Source organism: Bombus vosnesenskii, unplaced genomic scaffold, assembly GCF_011952255.1.
Source record: "Bombus vosnesenskii isolate JDL3184/JDL3185 unplaced genomic scaffold, Bvos_JDL3184-5_v1.1 scf7180000013264, whole genome shotgun sequence".
Classification (NCBI taxonomy): domain Eukaryota; kingdom Metazoa; phylum Arthropoda; class Insecta; order Hymenoptera; family Apidae; genus Bombus; species Bombus vosnesenskii.
In genome coordinates this window covers 8044872-8059913 of record NW_022882924.1, presented here as the reverse complement: position 1 = coordinate 8059913, position 15042 = coordinate 8044872, and the positions used below count along the sequence as shown (strand labels likewise).

General features: G+C 38.9%; 1 protein-coding gene across 8 annotated transcripts in view; it reads right to left on the bottom strand.

Moving 5' to 3' along the window:
- Positions 1–15042, bottom strand: part of LOC117239952 (nucleolysin TIAR) — a 583038-nt gene that overhangs the window by 238117 nt on the left and 329879 nt on the right. The window contains exon 1 of one of the 8 annotated variants that reach the window (XM_033505813.1): positions 5838–7310. The exons of the other annotated variants lie outside the window; for them this stretch is intronic. Coding sequence (XP_033361704.1) covers positions 5838–5994 — 157 coding nt within the window. The 5' untranslated portion in view covers positions 5995–7310. Of the gene's footprint in view, positions 1–5837; positions 7311–15042 lie in introns of those variants that run through there. 8 annotated transcript variants of the gene reach the window in all.

Genomic DNA, 15042 nt, shown 5'->3' with positions numbered 1-15042 from the left:
TCAATATTGAACGTTACTTTATATCGGCCGACAGTGTAATTAATTAATAATCAAATTCAAACGCATCCGTGAGCAGCGGTAACGAACGAGCTCGGTCAGAATGAAGAGTCGTGTCGATAAATCCGTGCTGAAACCGAGACTACCAGCGAGAGGTCGAAACAAGCCGCAATCAGGTGGAAGGCGCAGAAAACGCGAAAACTTAAGCGGAACTGAATAAAGTGGCCTCGAAGCAGCCCGTTGGCAAGAGGCCGGCGACGACCGGGTGGCAGAGCTGGGATGGAAGGGTGAATATAGAAAGACTGGCTGGTTACCACCCCTGCAAGGTACCTATGTAGCATTCAGCAGCGCGGATGGTGGTGGCGCGGCCTGGCGCGCCAACTAAAATTGAATCTGCGGACGAAACTTCGGTAACCTCGTCAGGAAACCGAAGCTAAAGCCATCCATCGCCTCCGCTTTCGTCGTCGGCCTCTTTCCCATCGGCGTACCCATTGTCGACTTCTGTTCTATCTTGGAAAATTGCTACCTCTTTCGTTCATTCTCACCTCTCGCAGCCAATGTTTCTTCTTTTTTTATCTCATGGTTCTCCAACGCGGCCGCCGCCAACGTGATACCAAATGCATTCGTTCTATCGTATACGCGTTGATAGATCGAGGCGAGGCCAAGGGAAACTGGAATTTCTCGAGTTTCTCTCTGTTCTTCGAACGATTGGTCCGAACTTTGTTGCTCGTTAATCTCGTTGCAGAGTTTAAGAGCCATAGATAGTGATACTTTAGCTGGAATCGTTAATGCGGCTCGTTCATAAATTTCCAGAGTTTATGGGATCAATAATTTCAAATAGTTCTTTCGAGAGCAGTAATACTTGGTAAATTACGGTATTCCTTGCTAATCGTGATATTTTTCGATTTAATCCTGCTCGTGGTTTCGGTCAGAAGGTGTTACGTGTTTCGAATTCAATTATGTTCTATGAAACGAAGATCTTTCTTTACAATATACCACTTGCGTTTCACGCGAACGAAATGTTTCACAGTTCCATTCTACCGTAACGCAAATTTCCGGGTAGCAATTGTGTAATTGGACAAGGCCGGTGCTCTCACTATTTGAACCTTTTCAGTATACACGTTTTGAAGTGAGCACAGTCGAAACACTGGTAAATGCTGACAACCTTTCGTCCAACTCAATTTCTGAATTACGATGTTCTTCGCTTGTGTTTGGACGAATTTCGTGTAATGCTAATGGGTGCCTTTTCGTTGTTACCAATATGTAAACAGCTGAACATGTTTACAGGCGGCTGCTCTCTGATAAAATATCTATATCCGTTCGACTAAATGTAAATACTATATCTGCATTTGCGATCATCGAGACAAATTTGAAAAATAAATGCGAAGCTATGAAAAAACATATTTATACATTCCCGTGATACTAATATATGTATCGATATGTTATTATATTTAAACATATATATATATATATATATTGGATCTTAATATACAGAGAATAAGGCTTTTCTTGCGTATCGTCGTATTCTTGCATGACATTATGTTAAATAATAGAAAGAATTGTACACTACAGAAAGTTCCCCCTTTTCTTCAACAAACTTCACTTGAAGCTTCTTGAGTGGACGCGAGAGCGCTAACGAAATTTCCGACCTATCTAAAGGGAATAATTTCGCGACGAATCCTTTACACTTTCGCTCCTTATTCCTATAAAACATCGGTAAACAGAATTAATTTTCTTATCAGAGCACGTTGCTTCCCTCGCGACGCTCTTCCTCCCACCCGACGCTCTCTCACCAGTTGTAAATAATTGAGCATTCCATCTCGTCAGCGTAGCGCAGTTTCGTGCCACTGGGATGTCTTCGTTATCCCAAACGAGTCGTTTGGTCGCGAAACGTGGAACCTTAACACCTTCGTGAAAGCAAAAATTCCCTGCTCCCAGAACGGTCGATGTATCCGGCACGTTGCGTGCGTCCCCAAGATAAGTGCTGGAAGTGTGCGAACGTGAACGAGCTAAGGAAAAGTAACGGAGGGCAGGGGAGCAACGAATGGGTGGCTCGATAAAGAAGAAGAACGGCAAGCTCGCGTTTTGATGGATCTCGACGACGAGATGACCAGCAGCATCTAATCCTTAAGTAATTAACAGGATTGATTCACGTTGGAGTCCGATACGGGGCCAAATGCCGTGACGTCTGGTGGTCTTCGATAAATTCCATGCATCCACTTACCTACGTAGCTAACGTGCATGCCACGCAGGTAGTATACGTGGCGAAGTGGCACGATGCCGGGACTTGCGCCCTTGTTACGCTCCCACGACACGTACACTTGCGATGTAACGGTAACTACAGTTAGTACGTGCTAAGTGTGCGCGGCTAGGGATTGCCCTATTGGCAGCTCTACGTATTCCGCGCTCTGGATTACACATACGTGGATAAACACGCCTTTGAATGCTGTCGCGCCATGCATTACGCCGATTTATTCCTTTTTCTCTCTTTTTCTTTCTTTCTTTTTTTCCCCCGTTTTTGACTCGGATAAACGTTAAAGTCTCTCGACGCTAACAGATTCGGCGAGTCTATCATCGAGATACAGCGATGTCGTTTATTTGTACGGTGGTCGACTTTACTTTTATGTTTTCAGCATTAATAATACAGCAAGTGTTATAATTAGCCATGAAACGATATAAAGGTCGGGAAATCAACAAAAACAAACTTGTATTATTCTGTGTGGTTTTCGATTAATTATACGTTTGGAGATTTTAATCGCATTTCGTTTAAAACACATGGTTCTGACGTTGTAAGTTAGTATAAGATTACGTTATATTCAAGAAAATATTTTAAGAGCTTGCTTCGTTTGATTAATATAAAACTATTTTTGCCAAGAATCATTTCTAAGAGATGTTTGACTACTTTAGTGACAAATTCGATGGAAATAACGATAACAAGTAGAAGATCAATAATTTCTTAGACGTATCGTATGAAGGAGTATGTAGACTTATGTATATGTATAAAGCAGTATACAATACACAATACTTACTGTTAGTGCATTTGAATACAACCATAAATAATAATATTAAAACTGTCGTTAAAATGTCCTGTAATTTTTTTTCAATCTTCTAGTCAATCGATAGAAAAGTTAGAGTATAGGAATTTGAATCCCATATGTGTATCTTCTTTCTAGCTTTTTTTCAATAAGGTATGGAATATAGCCAAAGCAGATCTTAGAAGATTACAGAGTCACAACGATCGTTTAACGTCTTTGTTGGAAAACGTAAACAAACTCGCGTTTATAGAAAAGTAAATTTACAGAAAGCCAGGGAATATCCTCTTACTGCAAATCCAGGTCTAAATATATCGTTTCACGATAAAGTCTCCGATTTTTCTCAGTATCTTCTCTAAACTTTTATTGTATATCATCGCGAGTAAGCGATCGTTTTCTTCGTTGTAACAATATACAGGCTATTCTTAGTTACGGAACACGACTTTAACGATTATCATGCGTCCTAGATAAAAGATAACGGCGATAATCAATAGCTGGGGATTGACACGGACATAACTTTGCGTATTCCAACTTCGAAATTACGTAATCAAATATGATTTAGAAAGTTGGATTTCGATATCGTCATAGAAATTTCTGACGTTGCTCGGCAAATAGCCGCGAATGCTGAGACGCGTGATTTCGATCAAAATAGTTCATTCGTGTGGCATTATCGACGATCCGTATAATGCAACTATCTCTCCGTTTGAACGAACCTCTATTTCGCAGCGTCGATAACCCGTAAAAATCACTTTCCGTAATAATGTCAGTTGCCGTCTTCTTTCGTTACTTTTAATAACGAAAGAGGGTAGAAAAGAAACTACGTAACAGCATCGTGCGGTTTAACGAGCAACTTCGAATAACCATAGGAACACGAGGAACGAGCTAAATTTCACGATGCAAAATCAATGCGAGCGCAATTTGTAATCAGAGCCTCGTCGCGATCGCATGGATGAAATTGCCGTACTCGACTTACAACAACAACGAGAAAATTGGAGCGGCTGTGCGACAGTAAATACCGGTCGAAAAAGAAACCCTACGAACAAGGCGTATAGTAGTCGAGACACGAGAGAAAGGTTCAAGCACTCTTTGAATTCTACCGTCCTAGAGTACTGTGTAGAACTTTTGAACGTACCGACAAGAGTACGCTGATGACGTTCCGAAACTGAACAACGGTGTATACAGCGGATACATGGCCGTAACAACGGTTTTCATTGTAATCCAGGTACAAACCGGTACGTGCTAAGTACGCACAGTTAAGAGTTCCCCTTGTCTAGATACAACCACTCGACAGATTCGGTTTACCTGTGGATGACGAAACAGAGATATCTATTCCTGGTAAAATTATTTTTCTGCGACGTACCGTTGAACGTTTCGTCGTGGAAACTATACAAACGGAATCGTGGAAACAACGAGACGGTGCGTATTAGAAGGTACACGCGGTTCTGCATGCAATGGAGAGCACTTACGGATGATGGAACGCTGTACGGTTTCGACGAGGCGATACGCGACGTTAAAGCACGATGTAAAGGATTTTCGTTGAAACGAAGAAAGATTCTGGCAGGAATTTCGTTCGAGTCGCGACTACAAAGTACTGGCCAACAGCCAACCTTTTTTTTCCCGCGGCTTTGTCAAGCCGGCGGCCGAGTTATAAATTTTTAATTGAGCTATAACGTTTCGTCGGGGCTCACGGTAAATGTTTATTAGCCGGTAATTACCGGCAGATAATTGCTCTCGGCCGTTGGTAGATCTCTTGGTCGGGAACGAAGTCGCGCGAGAACGGCCGGTCACGAACACTAATCGAGAAAAGTCGACATCCGTAATGGGAGCAATTAATTCCTGGCGATCAACGTTATTACTTTCACGAGCATCTTAGAAAGCCGAGACGTATATTCCAATTTCTATGCGGGTCACATCCAGATCAGCCGGCCTTGCTACTCTCTCTCTCTCTCCCCCCAACTTTCCGCCCCCTTAGCCCCTCGCATACCCTACAAGAAGTTAGCACTTCTTTTATGGACGCCGGAATTGGAACACAGAATTGCGGTAGTTTCGCGGCAAAAGTATCAAAATGGTATGTATGAAATAAAAAGGGATAAAAATTTCTGAAGCTGTTGGTTTCATGCAATACCTCGAACTACGCCGGAACTAGCAGGAGAGAGGAGACAGCAAATCGAGATAAATAAAGATGATTAGAGAACGCTGAGCTTATTTAGCAGGTTTTTGCCTCGTGGCAATGTGTCCACAGAAATTGGCGCCGTATCGCGAACACGACGCCGGAGGAGCTGTGTAAACCGCAAAATTAATTCGGCTATTTTGTTTACACGTCGATGAGGATGTAAATACATTAAACATCGAACAAGTATCGTAGGAAGAGAAAAATTTGTCGACATTCATAGCCACATAACGCGCGACGGTGCCTACATACTTTTTCCTTTCGTCGATTTTTTCGTTCCAAATAGGCGATAGAGAGAATGGAATGCTGTTTAGACGAAAAACGAATGGAACGTGGAGGTTCGACGTTATCGGCTTGATAACCGTGTCGAAACATTAACTGGCTCGCAGCTCCCTTCTCTCGAATACAATAATTTGATGGATGGGCATTAAGCGGTTTAAAAGAGCGCAAACCGAACAAGGATACCGACCTCGCGCGACCGTCCTAACGGCGAGAGTGTAACTTTAGCGACGTATATCGTTCACAGATTGACAGGAGCAACGGAGCATACTCGGCGGCACAATGTACCGGTTAAATTTATCTTAGAGTCGCGCTCGAGTGATAGTGCAAAGCCATAAATCTGTAGTATAAAGCGGTACCTGATTTGTTGCCGGTTGTAGTTGTGTGGGTGAGCGTAGCTGCTGCGGTCAGCTTAGGCGGTTCTATCTTCTGCGGCATGCTGTGTGCCGGTATAGGTCCAGGATTCGTCATGGTGGTCATCGTGGTGGGCATCATCAAGGTCGACATGGTCAGCATCTTCGCTAGGTTCCGGTTTCGCCGTGGCGAACTATTGTCTTCTCAGCGATTCGTCACGTGATCCAAGAAGGATTACTAGTCCGCGGCACCCAGCGAATTTTCCACGATGTTATATCGTTCGATCGGGAAAACAATACCGTTGGATAGGTAAGACAGGTAAGACAAGTCGTATGATTGAAAGCGTACAAGATGTGCGCGTAGATCGTACAAGTGACAGCGATCGCAGCTACCGTGGATCAATCGCTGACGTTAATGTGCCGTGAACGTGGCATTACTCGATCAGTAATATTTTAAACTGACTGTCGGAAGCTGTCGTACGTCGTTTAGACGAGATCAAGAAGTCACTGCATACTACCGTCTGCGATCTATTTATCGCGACGTCGCCAAGATCGCGGTAACTCTTTTCCCTCGCGACATTACTTTACATCGCCGCACGACCCCACTTCGACCTACCGATATCTCTTGACATCTGCTTCGTTCAAGATCTTGTTCGATTTTCTTGAGTTTGCTTCCCTCGAAACTTTCTCGGCGTTTAACTTTTTTTCTCTCTATCGGGGATACCGTCACGAGTTTAATCTCCAACTAATCATGAAAATTTCCTCCTCTCTCTCTACGACGTTCCCGCGATTTGTATCGCAATTTCCAGTACAGATCTCTCGATCCACCGTAACGTAACGAGCGTGTCGTTTTCCAACTAATCACACGTGATCTCGGTCCGCTTCTGATCCTCCGAATCGAACCACCACCGAAACTGCTTCCGCTTCCCGATGATCTTTTTTCACACCACAAAGTTTCCTTTTCACTCGTTCGTATGGAATATTCGTCTCACTTGCACTTGACCCCGCTCGCGATAAATTACTCCGTCAGTTCGTGTCTATTTTACAGCTGGAGCGTGGACGCACCGTTGTTACGCAGTGGCGTGCGTGAAAACGCACGCGGTGCTGCGTGCGTGGCGCGTCTACACCGTGATGGGAAGGCCGACGCGCGTCGTGCCGACTGTTGTCGTTGACACTCGACTGATCTGCGACGAGGAAACGTCAACGAGTTGCGAACGGCTCGGTATCTCGGCGTGCACGAGAGAACAGAGGTGTTTGTGTCGCAGGGGGAGAGAGACTACGTGTGTGTATGTATGTGCGTGTGTAAGAGGGAGAGAGAGAGAGGGTTGACAGGAACGGTAACGACGACGGCTACGTCGACGACGACTAGAACGACGGCGACGACGTTCTCTACGCTCTCCACGCTGCTCGCGTTACGTCACGTCCGGCCGAGCGTAGAGTCGGAACTCGTCTGGCGGGGAGAGCGCGAAGGGACGCCTGCCTTTGCCTGCCTGCCAGCCTGCCAGCCCTGGACGCCCGCCGTCGCGACGCCCAGAGGCGCCGGCGTTCCCGAGCGTCCGCGGAATCGCACGAGTTAAGACGCGAGCCAGCAGTCGCTCGCTCGCCGCCAACCTGAAAGGGTTGCTCGATGCGTCCATGCACCACTGCTCTCGTCCTTTCGAATTATTCACGCTTCCTCCTTTTTTTCCCCTCTACTTGTCTTCCGCTCGTTTACTTCCCATTTCTTCTTTCCCCTCTTTTTTGACGAATATCGTATATGAAACGTTATTGTTACGAGCGCTTGAATTTTTTCCTGGATTCGTAGTAGTGATGCATTTCTAGATTTTAGCGAGGAATATCGTAATAGAAGCATCGTTGTTTGCGATTTTTCAGCAAACGTAATTAGAATCGATTAGATAAATAGAACTCGGATAGATAAATTAGATAGAATCCATTGAATTAATGTCTAGCCTATCAAAGTTTCTGAGGACGGAATGGCAGAGGAGAAATTGTTTTTTTCATTGTGTTGTAGTTTCTCCCGTTATATTTTGCTTTTTTAAATGTACTTTTATCTGCCAGTAATTCGTACCAGTTGCGTTGAACTGAAGGCAATTTACTTCAAGCAAAGCAAACCTTAATTAGCTAAATTTTTTAGCAATGGGACTAAGAAATAAACTAGGTTATTCTTCGTATATAACAAATGAATAAATTAATAGAACACAAAGTATCTATGATATTTATATATCGATACCATTATTATATATGATATTATATCGATAAATAGAGATAGAGAAGGTATAGAAGAATTATATTGAAATGATATACTTCTGTCTTTTCAGAATAAAATGCTAATTAGATTTTGTATTGAAATTTTGTTGTAAAGCCGGATGCGATCAGCCGTGTACTAATCTTTATTTTCTATATTTTACTTGATTACATGCGATTTAAATAAAAACAACAAATGGAATGTAAGCTTGGATGGCAATCATGTTACTCGAATCACATTGTATCGGTGAATGTCATTCGTTAATCGCAAAATCGTTTTATGTAAATTGGTTATCACGAAACTTGTTATTATTCTAATAAATTGCTAATTAATGTATCAGTAACTTACATTTGTTATTGGTACAGCCAATAAATTATAACCCTAGTAAATTTATCTTATGAGTGTATTACATTGTTATACGTTAACTTGGTCTTATATTAGATAACGTCAATAGCATAAAATTCATTAATTAATAATAGTCTGTTTACTGACTTCGATCAAGTTTTTCAATTATCGAAAATGTTTGATAAGGTACATTTCGAAACATATTAGAGGTGCTTATATAAAGCATTATTTTCTTCCATACGAATATTAAATTTAATCTAAATTTTTCAATCGATTATCATACGTGCCTCTTATTTTGATTCTTTCGAAACGGCCAAGATTGCGCGTAAATTTTCAATTTGAACGATAAATATAATGTAAGTACCGTATATAGTACTTTATCGATTTCCCTGTTTGCTTTCTAGTATTGATTCAATACCAAGTACAGTTTTCTTCTTCAGTTAAACTCGTAATACATTATTGAATATATCACACATATTTATACGGATAGAAATTACTTGTACTTAGTGTATTAATCGTTTTACATGAAATCGAAAAGAAAATCAGTTGGTGTAAAATGATGTTAAGGAAAATGGTTGAAAATTTGAAAGCGATCGAAAGATGATATCGATAGACATTTTTAACGTTTGGGTGTTATTTGTATGCTTTAATAAATGCTACATCCTTCATATCTATACAGACGGAAGCTGTTAAGTTTGACTGGTGTTCGACGCGTTTGTATACGAAAGTGTCGACCTAAGAGACGCGTTGTAACTGTTCGGGATTTGAAGTGACCGTCCGGCTATGACTCGGACAGCACATTTGTCATCTTTTGAGAAAGTCCGAACTTTCTACCTGCCAAGTTGGAAATTTTACGATGCGGACCTCATTAAGAGGCTAATAAACAATTTAAGTGCCCGATGGGTCAAAAGTAAACATCTGAGCAACAATCAGCAATACCTGAGGATACGCACCCACGAGAGTACAGAAATGCAAGATTTGCAATAATAGATACCCATACCATAAAAACCAGGTAAGAAGGAAAACCCGGGAACAGAAAGTTAGTATATAAGATTAGGCGAGGCTTCTTGAGGTAGTTCTACAAGTCTTCATTAGAGCGTCATACTCTTCCTGTTACTCAAAACTGCAACTAAACTAATTAAACATAACATTATTCTGCATCTTAACTTGCTACTGATTCTCTTTGTGCATACTAAAGAATGCAAATAATTAAACTAAACATACTACTACTTCGCATCTTTAATTTATCTCCATCTTGAGCGTTAATCTCGTTCAAGGTTTGCGATATCAACCAATCAGTTGCATCTGACTGATCGCCAATTAATTGAGAATTAGCAACAGTGACTTCGAAGGAAGCGTGTTCGCTTAGTGCCGTCTGCTATGCAAACACTTCACATTATGTTCTGGAAATATTCACTTCTCCTGGAGTCTACAGATGTTTGAACTTTCGGCGATTGACAGCCCTATTTCCATGTCTGGAAGAATATCGACTACTGCTTTGAAGTGGTTTGCGAAGCCCATTGATAAAAGAAAACGAGCTACTGGTAATTTATTTGATTTTTCAATAAAAGATTCCGGTATTTATAGAAACGTAGCATTTCGCCAATACTACATCCATTATGTTTTTTTAAAAACAAATATAAAACAAGAATTGTATACATTAACAATACATATATAAGTATTAGCAACTACTGTGTTTATACAGTTATTTTAAAAGTGAAATGCAGGCGAAACTCATAAGTGAAGTGATAGATGTGAAGCATGAGTTTTTAAGGAAAGTAATTTTTTCTTCATTTCATTCTAATCTTTTTTTTGTACATTAATTTAAAACAAACTCTTAAAAAAAGTATGTACAAGCAAATACAGTATAGGTATATAGCATTATTTGAATTTAATGAAAGAAAGAAATTTAATTTAATTTTTTATTTTTAATTTCAACAGGCTCCTTTGTAATCAGCCATCTTAGTTTCAATAATAGGAAATTGTAAATCTCAATTGTAGTGAATTTCTGAATTATCCTTTAACGTTCAGGATTTTCATAATTCTCCGAGTTCTTTTTCTAGGACGAAAATGCATTTAGGGATCTTTTTCTCGAAAGTAATTATGGACCGAGTGTCTTGTAAATTATATAACATACAATCTAAAAAGTTTGCCACGTATGTAATACAACCGCCGAAGGTGAACCGTGGCGCAAGCTTAAGTATAAACGCTATGGCATGATTTCGCAGATCTGTAGCGAAATCTGCTGCTGAATCCTCGAACAATCTGCCCGTAAGGAGTATACGCGTTCGCAGTGTTTGTAGCTGTTTGCCTTTGTGTGGAAAGTATCTTATCGTTGAATCTTCAATATTCTTCAGGAATTTTCGACCGAAGGTACTGTTACCAGAATAAATTTACTTTCAAAGGGAGTTCCCTACTCTCGAAGCAAATGGTTTTACTTACAATCGTATGCCAAGAAGCTACGTCGGATTCCTCCGCGTTTATTTAAAGCAATGGTATGCATGTCTAAACGAAAGTATGTGTGCATGAAATAAATGAAATAAGTTCCAGAAGATACCCTTATAAAAATTTTTTTATACTTTTCATTTTCGTTAAGAGAAATTCACTTATTCCCTCGACATTTCATTTTTTGCTTTATAGTTGTTCAACGTTGCCCATTATGTTTAAATCAATACTCGTATTTTTATTCCCTTCTGCAATTAAAATATGTAAATCGTTTATGCTGTATATGGATAATTTTATTTTTCATTTTATCGTATTTTATATTGTGATTTAAAGAATAAAATTGCCATATTTGGAAATGGATTGCTTATTTCAGTATTCAAATGACAAAAATTTTACTTCTACAAGATATCCATTATTTTAGGTATTCCAAAAGAATGTTTTTCTTTCACCAATCAATACATTTTTATTTTTATTTTTGAAATGTATTTCATGTAGAAACGATTAATTAACGAAGGTACTCAGTGAAAAAGGATTTAATGAATATATTAGCAACGTATTTATTTCGCAATTATTCTGCGAATTTAATATATAGATGCTATGCAAATGTGCAAGAGGAGTAATTTTTCAATTTATTGGAAACTTTATCGTATTTTATTATTCTCACTTAACGAACATTTGGACAAATAAAACGTTTGCTTTTAACTTTTCCGATAGTTATATAGATTTTCCCCTGTACGTGTATCATTGGCCATTGAATGTTACACAAGGGATAAAGTTTGGATAAACTTTGGAAGTACGTAATATTAAAATCAGTTATTTTATTGTCTTTTACTTGTCATATAAACATTCCTCGAGTAATTAGAGTTCATATCCTGCAATTCATGACTAATGTTATTATCTTCTATTAACGACCTCGACTGATTAATAAATGGATATGACAAACAATTATGGAAAGTATGTTTTAAACTTTATAGTTGAAATTTTCAATAATATATATATTTATGTATGAATATCTTCATATCCTAATATGTAACATTTATTATATAAGTAGAAATTCCTGATATCACTTTCAAATATATTAATTAATACCTTAAAACACAATTATAGTCGATAATAGCTCTTGTAAACTTGCACAAATATATTTCAATCAAGTATAACGTTAAGAAGGATATTTATACGTACTACTGATAATTTAAACAAATTCAAATGTAAGCATAAAGATATACATATCCGAAAATATAGTAATAATGTAGAAATATACTAAATTAATAATACTATAAAAATGTAATGAGTGGCTTTTTATTACGCAGATCGTACTAGAATATAATATTTCCCAGAACTTGATATTTTTTCACCAAAGATTGTCATAGAGAATAACGCCAATTTTATTTCTGTCGAAGCGCCGTGTGCATTACTCAGAAATAAAACTTAAAATTGAAATGACAATCAAACCGTATCTGTACAACTCGTGTGATATTTTCGAGCATTTGTTTACAATACTTTATCTTTGTGCTTGTATGTAATTCTTTATCTGGATCGTCAGACAATCACCTAACATTACATGTTCGTTACCTAACGTTACGTGTTATTGTTAGTGAAAGAGATCGCAACGTCTGACCCAATAACGTCTGTATCTACTTACCCATTAAGTGGCGCCGCTCGCTGGTGCTGGATCGAACTAGAGTGATTGCAATGCTACTCTTGGTTCGAATACTGAAAGGATTTCACCTCTGTTTTCGGTAACATTGATGCACGGCAAGGAAAGAAGCTACGGAATATATTTCCTCAGAAGTCGTAATTCAAAGTATCAAAGTGATATGCTGGTTACGAGTGGAAAGAATCGTATTAAACGATTATTGAACGTAGTAATTATTCTCCCCTGTCTAACGTCAAAATTGTACGAAACACGACAAACACGAGTAAATTAATTATATAACCAAGTGTTGACGATTAAAATTAAATATGTAAAATTCGAAACTTTCAACAAAACGTTCAGATTTCACATTTTCAGAATTGAAATGCTAAAATGAAAATTGCAATCACATTTACTTAGAAATTCCACGGATGTTTTAACTCTCTTTTGATACAGTAACTATATTATCTCTGTACTGCCTTGGAAAAGCAATTTGAAACGAGTGAAAAAGAATATTTAATGGCAATTAAAAATTCACTGTTGGAGAGCTCGATGTTACTAATCGTAACAACCATATTCACGATATTTAAATGTGGACAGTGCAAATAAAGGAGCTTTTATTAACCACGAAACAGTTAAAAATTTTCTGAAAACCGCGAGGATTGTTAATAGAATTCTAGAAAGTAGACCGAGGTGCCGGGAACACGGTTGCGATCATAACGTTTGTTAATGATAATTATAATTATTATTTATTGCGGATGCAACCGCTTGTGGAATTTTTTTTAAGCATAATTTCAAGCGATTTATTTAAGGCGTGTTTCTATCGCGTTAAGTAGAGTAGAATACGTGACACAGAATGGTCTTTTGTAACACGCAAGTTTATTCTCAGCTTCGTCGCAACGAATCCGCGTATAATTAATCGTCGAAATTTTACTGCATGCCTCACGCCACTTTTTTTTTCTTTTTCATCCTACTCGAATAAAATCCGTACAACGTTTCCGGAAAGAACCACCGCGTTACACGTGATCCGGCTAACGAAAATATTTCTAGCTATCATTACTTAGCGTGATTTACAAAACTACTTGCACGAATGGTAGCGTTGGCGAAGTGGAACGGGAACCGGCAGGCGGCTTGAATGTACGATTTGTTTAAAAAATAGATCACAAGCATCGACATCGAAAGGGCTTTGCGTGTACGCGACTCAGCTTCCAGTTTTTAAAACAGGAAACGCTTTCGATGTGAAGTCCGAGAATCCGAATATCGATGTACGTTTTACATTATTGAAAATACACGTTTCGTGACAAGCTAGGATTTTCAAAGTTTCGAGAAGGTATATCGAATTTACCTTTTCGGGGACCAGCGTGTAGCGCAAAACTTTTTTACTACTCTTGTCACAGCGCTTGTAGAATTTTTGAAGAATGAAAGAAATGTGAAATATAAAAGAAGATGAAATACGAGCGTTGAAGATTGCTCCCTGTTACGTAGATTTGTATTTAATGAAATTCTCATATTGTCGTTAATTCTGATATTAAACAATGATTTTATAGGACGAACTTCACTAGGGCTTTAATTTCGTAATGGTAACATTAAACGAAACGTTATTACACGATTAAAATGAAGCTAAATATTTGCAGTGTGATGGTTTAAGCATAAAGGATACTCAATTGGAAGCGCGAAGCAACATTTATTTGCAAATTCATGTACACAACTGGTGTAGGTACTCACATGTCTCTCTTGTAATTTAATAAAATTACGAGTTTCATGGTTTGTAAATTTGTATGCAATATCAATTTTATGCTTCGAAAATTAAATGTTTTCATTAAAAATTTTATACAGATATAATTTCAGTACTTTTATTTACAAAATATTTAAGGAAAAATAAAACTTAAATAGTTCGCGCGTTTTTACATTAACCATGAAACCAGAAAGCTTATATTCACACGATGGGAATTCTCAAATGATTAACAATTGCTCCCAAATATTTTGTCCGCTAATCAACTGTATTTCAGTCATTTTCTTAAAACAATAATCGTTGGAATTAACTAATCAGACTCATAGAAATGAGTAGCAAACTCGACGTTAGAATTTGTACGTGAATCTATTCGTCAGCTCGTTGCATTCCAAGGGGCCAGCCATCCGAAACAAAGAGAACGGTGTATAGAGGAATAATTCCTTTGGAATGTATAAACAGATATCAGAGGAAGGTTAAGTAAAAGCTGCCGCAGAAACGTTTACTGCTATCGTCCCGTTGTTATGCGAATCGTGTGCATCGTTATGCATCTTTAATTTAAGTCGAATCATGATGAAATTCCAGAATGTGGCAAGATCACCTTGGTCCCACGTCTTATCCCGATATTCAGAGAATGCGACTAGCGTCCGGAAGCGTCTTAGTGGCTTGCGGAAGAGCTCTGGCTCATGTTCAAACTCATAAATAATTCCGTTTGTGATCGTGGGCGTAGCAGTTGTCGAGTCGATGGAAGGAGGAGACAAACCGAGATGCGGAACGTACACGTGGTGACGCGTAGCCGACCGCCACAGAATCC